The 18,148-nt window shown below is 42.7% G+C and overlaps 1 protein-coding gene across 2 annotated transcripts in view; it reads left to right on the top strand.

The window, feature by feature from the left end:
- Positions 1-18,148, top strand: part of CFTR (CF transmembrane conductance regulator) — an 880,902-nt gene that overhangs the window by 330,695 nt on the left and 532,059 nt on the right. For both annotated transcript variants that reach the window (XM_085653127.1, XM_085653128.1), the window contains 2 exons: positions 5,690-5,779; positions 7,550-7,713. In XM_085653127.1, coding sequence (XP_085509253.1) covers positions 5,690-5,779; positions 7,550-7,713 — 254 coding nt within the window. The remainder of the gene's footprint in view (positions 1-5,689; positions 5,780-7,549; positions 7,714-18,148) is intronic.

Here is an 18,148-nt window from a genome sequence, read left to right as displayed (position 1 = left end):
ACGGTAAATCTTTCTTTCAAACATAACTACAGGTTCCTATTACAACTGTTCAAAGCTTTGTTAGCAAAATAAAACCATTTGCCTATTTCCTTGATAGGACGTATTAATTTGGTTAAGATGAACATCCTTCCAAAAGTATTATATTATGTTTGTGCAGTATCAGTATATGTACCTAACAATTACTTTAAACAGCTTCACTCCATAATTTCCAAATTTATCTGGAAAGGGAACATAGCATGCAAATCTATTATAATATCTGAAATTGCCCATCACCAGGGGAGGGTGGGTCCTCCCAGAATGGAGGCGGTACTGTTGAGGGACGTTTGGCAATTGCATCAAACTATTTTATGATGACAACCAGTAATCTGGGAAGTGAGGGTTACAAAACTGACAAAACGAAATTTTTCAAGAAAGTTTGAATGGAATTTATAATAAACTTGACTAAGGTTTGGTACAATCTAAAAAGAATCCGTATATATACTCCATTACCCAATAACCTCAAACTTCCAACATGTTTCACATCTTCCTATTTTGGTACATGTTGTCAATCTGTAATTTCTTACTTAAAAAATGTGTTTGATTGCAACAGGCTAATATCCTTTTTAGATTTACATTTAGATTACATTGTAATGAATTCTTTAAATATTTACAAATAAGAGCCTTTTTTTATAATAAGCTTACACTACCTTTAATTTAACATGATTTTGTTAAGATGATTTTTAGCTCCAAACAGCTATCTATCTCTCAGCGAAATGCAAAAACATAACCTCTATGGCATGTCAATGTTTAGAGAAAAAAAAAAGAAACACACATTGAGGCTGCTATTCCTAATTAGTGCACAGGTGTTCCTCCCTCTAAACCACTATTGGGGTCCTGTTGGGACAGAAAAGTCCACTGCATGGTGACTGAGGGGCACCACTGCCCTAGGTACCCAAGCTGCCTGGATATCTGGAACCGTGGCACTGATTTTTGGCCATAGGCAAGCATGGATCATGTGTTTGTGCCATGTGCTAGGCCTGTCTCATGGATTTGTGATCTGGTTAGACCAGGAGGGGCGCACCAAGTGCTGCCCTCATAGTGGTAAAAGGCTACTGCCCTAGCAGGAGTTAAATGGCATGTGTACGGTGGTGGCAACATACCAGTTTTGTGTTTTATAGTAATCAGTAGTGTAAAGAGGTCTTTTTACTTGTGCCACTGAGTGGTCCCTCCAGACCCAATCATGTAAAATTAAAATAAATCAACTTTATTTATTTTTGTATAAGGTAAGCAATAAGGGAAACATGACTGTAGTTCTGGCATCTATGTACAACTCGAATAAAGACATCTTAAATCTGTATCCTATACATCAAATAAGCATTCAGACGCCATTTAACCCATAGTATGCTCGCTATTTACCCTAATTCCTAGAATGTTTCTGGGGCAATCTCTGGCTTGGTATATTGGCTGTTCCAGCTTTGCACCCCAATCGTCACCAAACGCCATTCTGACAAGGTAGGGGGTGGTGTTCGATATCGCTTTTTTGATGGCCAATGTGGCCAACACCTCCAGAATATGTTCACCCCGGGACCCATCAAGGCCCTCTAAGATACCCGAAAGGGCTACTCTGGGTGATATATCCATCATTCGATCTAGGACTCAGGCCAGTACCCACTCAATTCCCCGCCAAATCCTGGCAACTCTGGAGCACAACCAGACCATATTACAGAAATCTGCATGGGCGCATCGAAAGCAGGTAGGTTGGGGAATCTTGCCCACATGCCAAAGACAACAGAGTGTGAGATAGGTAATATACAAGGAGTTCAGCTGGATCAGTCGAAGGCGAGAGGAAATGGCAATTTCCCAGAGGGACCATCCGGGCATCCTGCCAATCAATGTCATCAAGGGGGGGACCCATTTCTATCACTTGAGTTTACTGGTCATAAATGTGTCAAGGGCATTAATAACAAGCATACAGTATATTTGAGATATAGCGCCCTTAATCAATGGACGCATCAGGAGCTTAGCCTCAAGCAGGCTATGTTCGGGTAGTTCTGTTGTCTCAGTTAGGTGACTAGCTGGGCTTTGCAAAGCTGTACATATTTATGGATATAGATTCAGGACAAAGCAAAATGAGTTTGAAGGTCTTAAAACAAAAACTTGTGTCCTCCCTGCCATATGTTTCCCAGATTTGTAATGCCAACTCTGTCCCATAATTGAGTGGTGTGGTGTAGCGATTTGTCTTGCCATAATGGGGTTTGCTGTGTCAATTTGCCTGTGCTGTATATTTAACTCGCCTTGGTCTACATGTTGAAATTATGTAGCGCCTTTCAGTGTGTGTCTGCGTTTGCATGCTGTGTTGCATGTGGCTGAGTGTGGTACATAACATGGAGGCCTGTGGGTTCCATTTTGGGGAGTCTAGTGCGTAGGAGAGCTAAGCCGGTGTGGAATGCACACTTAGACAGGAGATGTGGATTGCTCACATTTCTGCATGCTGGGAAGGGGATACACTAAAGGGAGAGGAGCAGAACATCCTCTGTGCACATCAAAGGCTTTTATGATTCAGGAAGGGCACTGGTCAGTGGGACCTGGGCACTGTGTTCAGAGTAGATGGTGGATCGGATTAGGTACACACTACACAAACACAGAATTATAAAAGAGGGGAGGTCTAGGCTTTTGAACCTTTGTGAGGCATACATCAGTGAGGCTGACACCCAGGTCTGACCCTGAAGCCATATCCATGGCCAGTGTTGTGAGACCATCAATTCTGGTTCCACCCCTGATGGGGTAGCCTGACATCTGACAATAACCAGGAGAGAGCAGTGGGAACTTCAAAGGACTCCACATCAAGAATTTCAAAAGAACAGACACTAAATAAAATCTAGTGTCTGGGAGAGCAGTATAAAAGTGGGATCCAGAACCCCACAAATTGTTTATCAGCATAGACAACTTAACCACAACTTAGATCTGCTAACACCAGGACTGCTAGTCTCCCAGCTGGGTGAAGGGGCATCACCCAGGAATCTAAGAACACTTGCTCTGTACTTGGAGCACCAGCCTTTTGCCTGCCTGCCAAGATCAGTGTTTCCTGTGAGGAGGATGAGGCGAGAGAGCCTGGCCGGTGTGAGGCTCAACGGGGATCCTTGCAAGTGCATCCTGGTGAGTGAAGTGTGAGGGTTCCATCCAGTCAAGATCATTGTATGAGAGAGAGCTGTCTGCCCTGTTGTGGAAGTTGGTGACCCTCTTTGGGGCCACCATGAAATTTAGGGCAGTCGCTCATTGAAGCGAAACTGCTGGGGCAGTTGCCCTTGCCTGTGACCCCCGTCTGAAAGGAGGGTGCCACTAGGACCATTGTGGATGTGGCCCGCTACAGCCGACATCATTGGAGCCATTGCCTAGGTCCATGACCCCTTTATGTCCGCAGGGGGCCACTAGGACTGTTAGGACCATCACCCGCATTGCAGGAGTCCCTCTGACCATCAGAGCTCAAAGCCAAAGTCCCTCTGCATCACTTCTGTTGCCTTATCACCTTGCTTGCATGAACTGTAAAGGAAAAGCCATCTGCTGCACCTGGAAGCTGTTGATGACTGCAACCCCAAGATGCACCCCGGCTCCTGAACACTTCAGACAGCGGATGGGTCGAAGAGCAGCAGAGCTGGAAGGTCTTTTGAAACTTGCATGAACTCAACATATTTGTGCCATAGCAAGCTGAACTTTCAGGGCCAAAGTGCGACTTTCTTACATTGTTAGTGCGGGTAGCACCTGTGGGGTCGCCTCAAGTAAACTGCCAGGAACATGTTAGTCAGTATGGAGAATGAAGGGGAAGGACCAGGTGACACTGCCTAGTCAGGGTGTTCAGACTGCAAAGCTTTATTGTGTAGTTTTTAGTGTGCTGTATTATATAGTGTGTAATAAATACTTATTTTCTTACCAAGAGTAAGTATTGAACTAGACAAATTATTGGGGTCACTTTATGTAATTTGAGTCTTGTGTATTTGCGTACCTTACACTTTCCTCCCCCGAGAAGCCTTGGACTGCTTGACCCATGCTCCACTGAGAGTCAGTGCTGAAGAGGTAGTACTTGGCCCAGCTGTTCAGGAACCGTATTAGGTCGGGTCCCGGGAAAGCAGGACTAAAAGCTCTCAACCCCCACGTTAGCCCAGTAGCCTTTGCCTGTCTCACGGATTTTTTAATGGGGTCTTAATGGATTCCAAATGTCGCCAACATATCAGTCCTGCTTTTACCCTTGGTAGGGGCAGGATTACACTAATGGCCCCCTGCATATATTGTAAGCTTCCGCAGAACTTAAAAACCACCCAAATGTAGCGGCGCACCACAGGATAAAAGCCAGTAGCGGCCTGTCCCCTGCCAAAGTGGTGAGGCGGGCCAGAGGAGGGAGTTGGGAAGAGGAGGGTGGTCGGGGGGCAAAATAATAAGAAAATAAAAAGATTACATGATCATGGCCGCCGCCCACTGCATTGTGCTCATTCACGCTTCTTCTGGGCACAGGCTCACAGAATGCACTGTGGCTAATCCTGGCGCTGCATGAAAGCAGCAGCAGGAATAGCCTGAGCGCTGGGACTTTGCACTCCCAGGCAGACTGGGAGCCTGTGCCTGCCCTCTGGAGCCCCAGTAACATAGCTGAAATCTGGAGAGAGCTTCACTGCGCATGACAGTTTGGCCAGCCTGAGATGAGCGGCCAAACCGTCATGTGCAGTGAAAGGAGTGCACTAACACTCCCCCACTACAGTGTCATCCCCCTAAACCCGCCCCCAAGACTCATCAGAGTCCTGGGGGCGGGTCTAGGGGTATTAAAATAAAAAGATAATAAAATGGGTTTAAAACCCGTTTTATTATCGTTTTATTTGTGGGTTGTGGGGGGGGGCGCTCCTCCGCTCTATTGGAGGGGACGCCCCAGAGTGATCACCCCACTGTCCCATCAGATCCATTGCTTCCGCTGACTGTTTCTTGTCCAACCAACCCCTAATTTATTTATTTAATGCAATGCTTGTCCCTTCACTCAGGCTTGTCCCTAGGGAGCGTTATGTACGGAATTCGCCATGCTCTCTGAGACTACAGCGGTTCCTTGCGCCTTCTATACGCGTCTTTTTTTCTTCCCTGCACTTGTAAATCCCTACCAGCCGAACATGTCCTTTAAAAAATGACACCCCCAGCCATGATCTGATTTCACCCCAGACCAGCCAAGCCTTGGAGATTGGTCCTATTCTGTAAGTACACTTGTGTGACCTCTTGGTCACTTGTCAGTTGTGACACTGTGTGAGTGCACTGATTCTGATGCCTGAACGGGCACCGTGACCACCACTGGCCTCGGATGGACGGACCTTGAAATGCATTTGACATTTATCGTTTGCTAAGAAAAGAACTAATCAAAAGTACTTACGTCGTTGCACTGCATGCAGATATAGAACGTTCACTATCCCCCCCCCTTCTTAGTGGGGACTTTCTTGAATTAACTATTCATACAACATTTAGGGATGAATACTGGATTGGAAATAAAAATACCATTTTGTTAAGACGAAAAACCACCTGGAGTGACGCAGTTCGTGGTTGTTTAGGTTCTTGCAACATTTTGATTTTAATCACCAACAAAACCCAACCATCGTTCTGATTTTGGAATTAAAAGAGCTTTAAAATGCACTTATTAATGTACTGTGATGCCAATTTTCATTCATGTGCATTTTCTATTTTACAGACTTTGAAACTCTCGAGCCGGGTCCTCGATAAAATAAGCACTGGACAACTTGTTAGTCTCCTTTCCAACAATCTGAACAAATTTGACGAGGTAGGTTGTTGTTCCCCATGTAACTGCATGTTCCAATTAAAACTGTTGACACAGCAAATCATGTGGCAACACATTTGCGTATAACCCATTGAATAGTTGATACAGTTATTCATACCTCTCCTGCCTACTCTGTTTCATGTATATATAAGCTGTTGACCCCTAAGCCCCTTGGGCCTCGTGCACACAACCAATATGCCCAATAAATCTCTAATGAAGGGAAAGCAAATAAAAACAAAATGGGAACATATGCAATGGATCGTATGCTATATGTCAAATACTCATTTGTTTTTTCACCTGCCTGTTTTGCTGCTTCGAAGTCTTTTATTCCTTTATTGTAGTCAAAGTTGTTAGCTTTATTTTCATCATAAGCACAACTTTAGGCTTTAAAAGATCAAAACTTAATGTAAAGTTTCAAGTAGAACACTGTTTTGTGGTATGATTGCAGTCTTTATGGTAGTTAATAACTCGGCCTACAACACACAAGACGATATGATACTCTGGGAATAAGGAGGAAAATTACATTTATGTTGCTTCACTATAGTACGGAAGTCAGTCTTCTAATCATTACCTGAATATGCATACCCTAAAGCACTCTGTGCTGGAGTCTCAGTGGGCTGATATCATTTGGTGTTTGTGTAAGAAAACTATACAGACATGTGATATTATAGTTAAAAATAAAGGATTCACTGAAAAGGCACTCTCAAAGCCAACATGGCTTGGCTTAAAAAAAAACACAGAACTATTGGCTTTACCAGTGCTTGTTGGCAAATGCATGCAAACGCATGTGTCAGTGTCAAGATTCAGGCACATGTATGGCTGGCAATCTTGGATTGTTTTTTTAATTAAGAGAAACCCATTTCAAGATGGCTGTCATCACGATGACTGCCAGCCATGTTTTTTGATTTTCCATTCTAATATGGGGGACTGCCATATTGGAATGGTTAATTATATTTTCTTAAAACGTCAAAAAGATGTGCACAGGATTCGAATAAATTTTATTTTTAAATTAACATGTTGGATTGAAAGTGGTGCGTGGAGCAGGGATTTCTAAAAATCGGCCTGTCGGTGACAGTGGCTGGTTTTCGGGTTGACCCGTCAAACAATCTCTATTGCCAAATGTATCTCACCAATTAGTAAACAAATCCCAGTAAACCTCCTTCGTTGTTTACTTGTACTTGTTGTTTTCAATATTTTCATGCTTGGAATTAAATAGGACACAGATGCCTGTACCTACTAGAACGTTTCGGCCAGGCTGTCTCTGCATCTTCGTCACATGTATGTTGGTCTGAATTCAGTTAAGGGCTCTGTTAGTCCTGTAAAACATGCAGCACTGCTACACAATGGGCACGTCTGGTGAGCTGAGTTGGTTGCTAGGCAGGCTATTTCCTTAGTGACTTTATATAAACACCTTTCGTAAGCACTCAATCAAATTATTTGTGCGCCGGCCCTCGTTGATTGATCTAAGTATGCTGCAAATACAACTGGTAGAATCCAAGACATCTGCCAAGTGAACTTTGACCTCTGGGAGAATCAACCTTTATGTGCAGAATGTGGATACACATTGCTATGTGCCCTTTCCAATTCTCACTTTGGTGGCTGTGTGCTAAGGAGAACAAAACCGCTTCTGTTAATGTGCTTGGCTGCATGTTCATTTCACAACGCTCCTTCAGCCAGGGCGCCATGTTTTGCAAGGAGCTCACTTCACGGCTCGTTGTGGGAGGCTTTCGCGCACTTCAGTAAAGTTTGATTGTTTGTTCGTACTTTTTGCAGGGTCTGGCGCTGGCTCACTTTGTGTGGATTGCACCGCTGCAGGTGCTGCTGCTGATGGGGCTGCTATGGGATCAGCTCCATGCCTCGGCATTCGGTGGACTTGGCTTGCTGGTGTTAATGGCCTTTTTCCAGGCCTGGCTAGGACGAAAGATGATGACATACAGGTGACAAACCCATTTAACCTCTCTCTTATTGTGAAAGTATGTCGTTTCTGTAAAGCATACTGCTAGTGGCGATGAAATCAAGTAAGGAGCACAGCTTGGAGAGGGGAGGAGCGGTCATCCAGTGGGTTGGTCCCAGCAGGAAGGACCCACATGGTCAGTGTTTGCAGGTTTCAATCATTAAACTGACTGTTGGTAGTGATGGAGACTCATGTTGTATGCAAAGCAAACTCCTCGGCTGCGTTTTCAAACCCTTTAAGCGCTGATGGTTATTCCCTCCGTGCTAAACCCTTGTTTTGACAATTGGGGTAGTTTGCGCTAAAGCCTTCACAACTTCTTGTCCCACAAGAGATAACCAGTGGAGATGTGTGCCTTTTTTTTTTAACATGTTGCTGTTTAATATGGTGCCCATAGTTTGTGATTTACTCAGGAGGAGCCTGAGAAAATAGTCAAAATCTGGCCTTCTTTAAATGGGAAAAAGTGCTGCACAAGAATGCATTTTTTTTACTAACACCTGCTTCGACTAAAGATTAGTTGTAGTAAGAAGGTCTTTATCTCAGCTTTCGGAAACAGGCAGGGTCGGGAAAAATAATATTTACCACTGGTTTTGCAATTTTTTCAGCAGTGTTTAATATTTCCAATGTTGACAGAGTCGACCTTGCAGTGTGTAGGTTGACAGTGCCTACCTACTTGCAGTTTATGAGGGAAAAGGTTTTAAACCCGTGGTTGAACCCAAAAAGATATTCATTTTTAAAAACTTGATAAAATACTGAATTCAGCAAACGGTCATTCATGGAAGTGGCCCAAGGTTTTTGCTAAGAAACTAATCATAGAAATAAAAAATAGTAAATTTTGGTCGGAAAAAATAAATGTGAAAAAAGTTTTTTCATTTGTAAGAGTTTGCACTGAAGGCCAATTTTCTAAATTAAATACCATAATTTCTGTCACCAACTGAGCAGTAGCTTACAATGATTTTTCATTGTGCAGCCAGCATGCATGAATTAGTAATCAGAAATCCAATTAAATCCAATTAATAACATTTGGAAATGAAGGAAGTCCATGCATTTTTTAAAATAATGATTAAGCAATAGTTGTACAGCTCTGAATTTTAAATTGTCCATAAACCAGGTTATTCCATAGGGATATTTTTCAATAAGTGGTTTTTATGGACACTGACTTACAATTGCAGGCCAAAAGTATAGAGAATTTTAAAGTATAATAATACATTTCCAACCATCTTACATTTCCACACTACATCTGATAAAACAGTGCTCCACATGTGAGGGCGGATGAATTGCAAAGTACAAGTAAGGCCCAAAAACACAACCACATGAAGGAAGTACATGATGTTTGAATAATATAGAATTGTGAAGCTGTGATTGGCTACATTATTTGGTCTAATTGTATGCTGCCTATCAAAGAAACCTACCACCCCAGACATTTATAAAGATTAAAGACCTGGGGTGTCGAGCATTATGTAGCTTGTATGGATCCCACTATTTTTCTTACCCATAATTCCCTGTAAATGTTAAAACTAGAATAAAAAATATAGAATTTCCTCACAATAATGTGAAAGAGAGTTCCAGAATTTGCAGGGAATGACAAACATCCTACCATTCAGGGTTCACTCACTTCTTCTGATAAAATCAGTAACACAATTTTGTTGGATGGGTCTATTACCCCGGAGAGGAAAGGACAAAAACACACTATGAAAACATCAAGGAAGTAGCTTGGAATTTAAATATACTTTTGGGATATGGATAGCTGCTGTACTTGGGCAGAGAGGAGCTGACTTCAATGGAAGCATCAAACAAATGTGTTTCTGAAAACCATAGATCTAGGGGAATCCCAAGTGGTGTGATTTGCGTGGATCCAAGCATGGTTTCTTTCCCATAATTATCTGCAAATGTCTATAGTACACCCATAACACATCAAATCTCCTCTGAGGTTCCATTGGGGATGGGAGCAGTATATGGGTACAGAATTGACGGGTACCCAGAGAACTCTACTAACCATAGGCTTTTCTGAAAGCTAGAGATACAGGGTGATCTTGCAAATGATAAGCTATGCCCAAGAAAGACCCAGTTTCCTCTCACTTTCCTAAGTGAATGGCTTCACCAAAGGAAATATACCAATCCTGATCATTTCTGATAACTAAAAATCTAGAGGAAACCAGAGTGGTGTGACTTGTATGGATCCTATAACATTTTCTTTCACAAAATGCCCTTAAAATGTTAAGTGCATGAATGAGAAGCAAACTCATTTTCCTCACATTGATATTTGGGGTCTGGCTTACAGAGAGCCTCCACAGCAGAGGTTCTTTGTGAATTGAACCCCGGGTGTCTAGCGGAAGGATCCTGGCTCTGGGATTGCCCTACTGAAGTGATTCCTGATCAGAGACATGCTAGGGAGAGTTTTATTGGGAAAAAGTGTTTCTCCATTTTCTAACAGTACCTCTTCTAGGTTAAAAACAGCTAAAGTTATGATTGCTTTCATTTTCAGTTTAATGACATCAGTGTGTGTGATGTGATTCAAACCTCCGAAAAAAACCTTGAACAACAGGGATGCTCTACCCTTGCAGCCCAAATTGGGACCTGAAAATGGAATCGCTCTGATGCATGCCTAGTGGTGATGTCCTAGGCACTAAAGCTAACTCCTTTACAATCGCACATTTATATACTACAGTCATTGCAATGGACAAAACAGATATTGGCAAATCCAATAGGTGTGGCCTTATCAAGCTTGAGTTATGGTTACATTTTGTTACATTTTTATTGGAAATGTGTGTCACAAAACTAAAAAGAAGAAAAAATAAAACCTTACATGGTGACTATTTGCTTGCAATTACATATTTTAATTACACATATTTTTCATTGCATATATTTTAACAGAATACTACAGGAGTTTGTTTGCAGGCAAGTGTATTTAAAACATGCATGGAAGCCCTTTCTTTGTAATGCACATGACAGGAATATTTTTTTTTATTTGCACAAAGGAAAAGTACTGTTGGCTATGAATAACCATAATCAGAACACATAGTTTAAAGTCTCACAGATATCTGAGGAAAAAAAAAAATAATGGGATGAAAAATATTGTTTCTTTCTTACGCTCGCTGTTCTGTGTCCAGATACATTGCTGAGAGAATCCTCTTATACTGGCCTTGCAAGCATCCCAAACTACAGTAGATGAGGCTGAATCAGCGTTTATTTCGAGGAATTCCTTCAGATATCTCCTAATCTGGAATATGAAATCCTTGTCTGACAATAAATATCTAGGAAGAGAGAAAGGCCTAGGTCTTCTTCTCTTCCCTGACAATTTAAAGGACAGAAGAATGGGGCTGTGATCAGAAGTGACCCTTGGGCAGATCTCCATTGTACTTGATTCTAAGATTTTATCAGAGACCCTGGCCATGTCTATTCGAGAACATAATGTATGTGCGGCCGAATAATAAGTATAGCCTGCCACCTTTGGATATATTGCTCGCCACGCATCCCTTATAGCATGTAATCGGCCTAATTCTTTGATTGCGGCACGAGTCTTCCGCATCCTCTGAAAAGCCCATCGACTAGTAGTATCAATCTCATAGTTCATGATGCAGTTAAAATCCCCCATTACCACCCGTTCCCCTTCCCAGTTTAGCAGCTCTATGTTTACCCGGTCTATAACTTGAGGGTCATCTACATTTGGGCCATACAATACACAAAAAACATATTTACAGCCTTCTATCCCTATCTGTACTATGGCCCATCTGCCCGCTTTATCTGTGAGGGTTTTACCAACATCAGCTCTGAATCGCTTATGTTTTAAAATAGCGACTCCACGTATTGAGGAGCTTTGATCAGAGCTGGCGACTACCTCATATCCTAGTTGCTTTAGTAAGCCTCTGTCTTTGTAGGAAATATGTGTTTCTGATAGCAACACGATCTGTGGGCTATACATCTTGAGTTCTTCAGAGACTAGCCGTCTCTTATTCCTACTATTCAGACCTGCCATATTCCAGGCTATACATTTCACGCATTCCATCTCGCTAATGATCCTCTGCTTTCTTCCCTAAAATCTGTAACCATCCTGACCATTATCCCCTTATTTTGTGATATTCTCATGTTGGTTTTTTTATTTTTTTGCCCCCACCTCTCGTCTCCCCCCTGACTCACTCTCTTCCCTCCCATCCCTCCCTCTCACCCAATCTCTACTAGAGATTGAACCTTCCCCCTCCCCCAGCATCTAGAAGGAGGAATCATTCCCTTTCTCAGAGCTGCCGTTGACTTTGGCAGCCCACTAAGAGACCAGGTGACAGAGGTTCCAAAGGCTTCTAGTCTCCATGTTATTCAGCACGAGAAAAAGCAAGTCATGAAACAGAGGAAAGTAAAAGTGAAATATTTTCCCTTCCTTAGAGAGACCAAAATGAATAAAAATACATTAATGTAGTAACTTCTGCTGCTTACCACTAATAAATTCTACTCTCACATAAATAAGGGAGCAAGAATTTTACTTCGGAGAGATATACCTTTTCACGTTTTTAGCCTGTCCCCTCTTTCTGCCATCCACATAGCGCCTTTTTTTCCTCTGTTTCTGAAAGAAACATATAAGATTGACCCCCACAAATTACTTTTAGTCGAGCCGGCTCTTGCAGATATGCCTGCACTCCAGCAGCTTTCATTGGATCGATCAATTGCCTAAGCTGCCATCTTCTGTCCATTGTTACCTTACAGTAATCAGAACGAAAGAAAATTGAGTTACCCTCAACAGACATCGGCGACCTTGGGCCAGCTTTTAAATAAACAGCCTGTCTCAATAAGAAATTGCCGAAATAAATCAAAAAGGTCTAGGATACCGGCTGTCTTGCTTCTTTTGGACCATTGGCACCCTATGAGCCCTTTGGATCTGGCAATCCCAATCCCAGTCACTAAGGTCCGGACGGTTTCTGCAGTGTTTGCACTATAAATGTTCTGGGGTCTGTGCCCTCTTCTCCTTCTGGAATGCCAAACATCTTAAAATTCTGTCTCTGCTGCCTGTTCTCCAAATCTTCTAGCTTAAATTGCATCGTAGCCAAGACATGATCGTGCTTCTCAGTTATGCTAGCCGTTTTCGTAGCTGTTTCTTCCGTGTCTGCCACTCGCTGTTGGAGTTCAGCAATCTCACCGGCCAGTGATCCTACTTTAGTAGTAACTTCTTTTAGAGATTGCTGAATGCCCTGGGTGTCCAATCGGACCTGGGCGAAGAGCTCTCTAGTCTGTTCTCTTTGGTCTTTAAGATTCTGGAGAATCAGCAAGAGCATCTTAGCTTTAATTCCTTGCTCCTCTTTACTTTCCAGATTGCCAGATAGTTGCTGCATGCTCGTTTCTCCCGGCGACATCATCGAAGCTGACCAAGGGCCAGATCATAGGTCCCCGGGGCCTTCACCAGCCCCATTCCTCCGCTAACTTCATCGATCATGTCAATCTCTGATAGTCTTGATACCGTGTTTTTTACCCCACCTTTTGCTTGTACCCATCGCCATATTGAGTTATCCGCTGTAGCTTCCTTTTCCCGTTGTTTTGCCATCTCGTCTCCTATTGCCTGATGTAGACCCCCAAAAGCTTTTTTCAGCTCCTTCACGACTTTCAGTTTTTGATTCTGCCTGTGATGTTTCTTTTTAACAATTACTGCTGCTGGAGTTTTCTTTTGTTGGCCAACTATGACTTCATTCTGCGACACAAAGGGGGTCTTGGTCTGGCTCTGTTCTTGTGCTTGGTCAGTGTCGATAACAGATGCCGAAGACGAGATACTCAAATCGCGCAATATCAGTTCATTAGGCACAGTCGCAGTTACAGGAGTACTAGGGCTTTTAGGGGTCCCAATATTACCCAGATTTCCAAGGCTACCAATCGTCTCAGGATTACTCTGACCAGACTTAGATATTCTAGGCTCCATTGCTGTCTCATCCTCTCCACGGTTGACAAACTTGAACGCCCCCGTGGTTCTCGGAGGATCCTGAGCAGTCGCTGATTCAGCAGGGCTGATGAGAGGACTCCCCTGCTCAGCCCCCACTTCAATCAAGCCCTTATCCAAATCCAGGACCCTCTCATTATCTGAGACTTCCTTAGGCTGAGGTTGAGACTGAGACTGAGGAAGTATATGAGGCGATGCCTGCAAGTTATTTGAAACAGTGTGCCCTGAAAAAATAGAAGTCATACTACTGTGTTGCACCCCGATTGCCTGCTTCACCATAACTACTAATATTTTGCCATTGTTAAGAGTATCCGCTTCCGCCACAATATCGGGAGAGAACAAATCCCTTGACTTCTTTGATTGCAAGAATTGCAGCACAGGTTTTCCCACCTTCCCCAGTCCAAAAGCCGAGCTAGGAGAGTCCGCCCTCTGTATTTCCACACCGTCGGTATCCATGTTACTACCCCGAGTCGCTGTTGTACTCACCAGTGCTCTATTAGCAGCGCGAGTACTCCTAACCATCGCTTTCGGTGGGGCCATATACCGTTGAAGTAAATACAATTTAACCGCCGAGTGACCGTGGTGACCAACTCGCCGGCTCTCTTGAGCTCATCATTGGGCAGCCAAACACTCAGCTACCCTAGTGTACGGCAAGCGCCGAAAGCCAGTCCTTACTGTCTTCTGCATTCAGTTATATTCAGCTGCACTCAGCTGCTCTCAGCTGCACTCACCAGCTCCCCAGCGCCACCTCCAACTGCACAGGCCACCAGAGCCAAAGCCAGAGCACCATCAAGCACCAGCGGCCGAGAGCGCTGCCAAGCAAAAAATGTATCTATCAGCGATTCCTGCCCAGTAATCCACATCCACTTCGGGCTTGCCTCTAGTCCGTCTGCCGCTTGCCGTTTTTACCGGTGATTTTGCCAATTTCAGCGTTTCTCAGGGAGCGTTTCTCCAAACAAAAACACAGAGAGCCAAGATTACGATTTTATTTTCATCAGTTTTCATTAGCACCAGTCGCACAGACTGCCAGAACACCATCAAGTACCAACAGGCATGTATCCGTTCAGCAATTCCGTCGCACTATCCCACTTCCATTTCGGGTTTTCGGGTTTGCCATATGCCGTTTTTTGTTTGTTTTTCGTTTTATTAGATTTGCTGGTCTCCTTACCGAGTTCGGCGTTTCTGCTTCTATATTCTGTATTTTGTAGTATTTTTCTATTATCTTATCCTGCTGCTCGTGCTTTCATGCTTTTCCATCAGCAAATCTTGAGCCTCCTAAGCCTCCGTGACCCGACTCTCCTAGACGGCGTCAGTCCGCCATCTTGCTCCTCCCCCTCTATTGCAAGTATTCTTACAGTAGAGAATCAACAAGCAGAGACACTTTTAAGGGGTCTCCCAAAGGCAGAGGACCTGGGATATATTTTAATCTAAAATCTGCACTGAAAAATACATTAAGGGAAAAAAATATAGTTAACTTAAATAAATACCGGTTATCCCAATATGAGAGCGGGGAAAAATAGGGAAGATCCTGGCATATAAGGTGGCAGACGATAAGGCTAAGACTCTCATATAGTCGATCAGAGGGTCTAACAATGCTGTTTATGAGCACCCAAATCAGATATTAGAACAATTTGCTAAGTATTATAAAGAACTGTACACGCCGGAGAATCGACCAGAATTGGACGATATATGTAGATATTTACAAACTAAATCAATGAGAAATATGGGGGAGGAAATATCAGATTCATTAACAGCTGATATTACGACAATAGAAATTAAATCTGCAATTGCTGCTTTGCCGTCTGGCAAAGCATCAGGAGAAGACTCTATACCCCTCGAATTATATAAGATTTGTATGGACGAATTACTCCCACTTTATAGCCAAGTAATTGGATCTATCGGAGCAGGAGGAAAGGTCCCAGATCCATGGAACATTACACAGATTGTTTTCTTCTTAAAAAAAAATAAACCAGCGGAAGAATGTGGGTCATATAGACCAATATCGCTTATAAATACCGACGCAAACATTTTTGCTAAAATCCTGGCGACCCTTCTTGCTCCGTTAATGCCTGGCTTGGTTTCTCCCCAACAACATGGGTTCATCTTTCAAAGGGATACAACAGCTCATGTAAATATGGCCATAACCGCATTCGATGTTGCAAAGACAAAGTCGACCTCTCTCTGTATGATTTTATTAGATGCTGAAAAAGCTTTCGACCGAGTGGGGTGGGACTTTCTCTGGGCTACACTATTAGCATTCGGTATCAAAGGTAAATTTTTGCAATGGGTCAAGGCTCTATATGATCATCCTAGTGCCAAAACTATATATGCTGGAGTACAATCTTCCACTTTTTTAATCTCACGTGGCACTCATCAGGGGTGCCCTCTATCACCTTTACTGTTTGCACTGGTGATAGAGCCATTAATCCTGGTTTTGCAAAACCAGTCTCGAATAAAGCCTTTCACATTTGGGATGAATACTCTTAAAGTCACGGCGTATAGAGACGACATCGCAGTGTACTCAGTGGACATTGATGAAGCACTGAAGGGGATAGTTGAGGAGGCAAAGAGGTTCGGGGCCATTTCCGGCTACAGACTAAATACTAATAAAACTCAAGTTTTGCTGAACTATAAATCCCCAGCTCCAGTGTTAGGAGCATGCAGTGTTGTTACCTACTTAGAGGTTAGAGTGTCTGACAAAATAGACAAGATAGTTGCATTAAATTACGAGGTGCTCCTGAAAGAAGTAACTAAATCACTTAAAAAGTGGCATAAATTGCCTATGGGTATTATCGGGCGAATAAATATTGTAAAAATGAAGATTTCGCCCAAATTCCTCTATCTGTTCCGGTCTATCCCCTTACGCGTGAATAATACTTTCTTTAAACGCTTAGATGGGATTCTTAGCAGCTTTATCTGGGGCTGCAAGAAGACTCGTCGAGCAGTTGATTTACTAAAGCTCCCATTCAATCAGGGGGGGCTTGATTTTCCTGATTTCAAACTATACTTCTGGGCAGCTTTTCTGGGCCGTCTTCGCAGTTTAATAAATCCCATGAGCAACATTTTCTTTCACAAATTTATGCTAGGGGAGGACTATAATATGTTTCTTTTTAGAATCAATGACCCAAATTACTACAAAAGGGTCAAATTCAAGACCGCACGTGACATTGTAACCATCTGGCGGGCAATTCTCTCTAATGCAATACAATGTTCTATCATGTTAAACTTCCCTTATGGGATAACCCCGGCCTCCCAGAAATTTTCCACAATGAGGTGGGAGAGCGATGGGCTAGTTCTGGCATTAAACATCCAGGGGATTTTTATGATTACAATGGGTTCATCACATTTGAAAGACTAAAAATCTTATATAAACTTCCAGAAAGTATGCTGTTCAAATTTTATCAGATTCTAGATTATTTTATACGTAATCTGAAGCTGACAAATGTTATGGATTCTGATATATATATGGAATTGCTTTTATGCAGTAAATGATAAGTCGCTGATTAGTATAGGGTATAAAAGCTTTAACACCTATAAGGAGGACGACTGCACCAGACTAGCTGATCGCTGGAGCCAAAGTATGGGGACAATGATCTCGGCTAACACTATTTCGCTTGCTCTCAGCAGTATCAACAGGTCTGTGCACTCATCTAACTTGAGGCTGCAGCAGCATAAAACTATATGCTTATTATACTACACACCTGAAAGAATATCGAAATGGTCATGTAATAATCCAGCTAGCGATCGGATAAAGTGTCCAAAATGCAATCTACTGGCAGCCGACTTAAAACATATGTTCTTTTTATGCCCTGAGCTAACAGAATACTGGCAGAAGGTTGCTCAAATACTGTCCCAGAAATTAGGGAGACATATAACGCTTTCAATAGTAGATGTGATGATGAGCGGGCAAAATATGAAACCTAGCCAGAACCATCTAATTACCATCTTATTAGTATGTGCTAGGCTGATAATTGCCCGGGTTTGGATCTCACAGGGTGCTCCATCAGCTATGGAATGGTGGGGCTTGGTTAGAGAGACGTACAACATGGAATTAGCACTAGCTAAAACGAGGGGGACCCGTTCACTATGTAAATTCAAGAACATTTGGGGATCATTGTTCTGAAATGTATGGAATATTTTCGTATAAGTAAGATGCTCTTCTGTTTTATAATCCAATTCCCTTTTCTTCTCTGAAAGATGCTATGCTTTGTCATTGTCATTACTATTTATTGTGTATACATTTTCTCATGTTGGTAAATAAAAAATAAAAAAAAAAAAGGGATGAAAAATATTGGCCCTTTGGCACCCAGAACTGAAGAGCACTTTAGACGGATAGTTACATGAGATGTGGCAAAATTAGGTAACTCACAGTGCAAGAGAGCCAACGGCTGAAATGGGCTGAGCCATCATACTAGGTTGAATGTTGTGGTTTTGTGGGCATGGGGGACCAACAATTTTGCCACCACTGAACTTTACCTCAATAGAACACCCACACTTAGATGAATTG

The sequence above is a fragment of the Triturus cristatus genome, chromosome 4_1 (assembly GCF_964204655.1).
Source record: "Triturus cristatus chromosome 4_1, aTriCri1.1, whole genome shotgun sequence".
Classification (NCBI taxonomy): Eukaryota; Metazoa; Chordata; class Amphibia; order Caudata; family Salamandridae; genus Triturus; species Triturus cristatus.
This window is presented reverse-complemented; position numbering and strand designations above follow the sequence as displayed.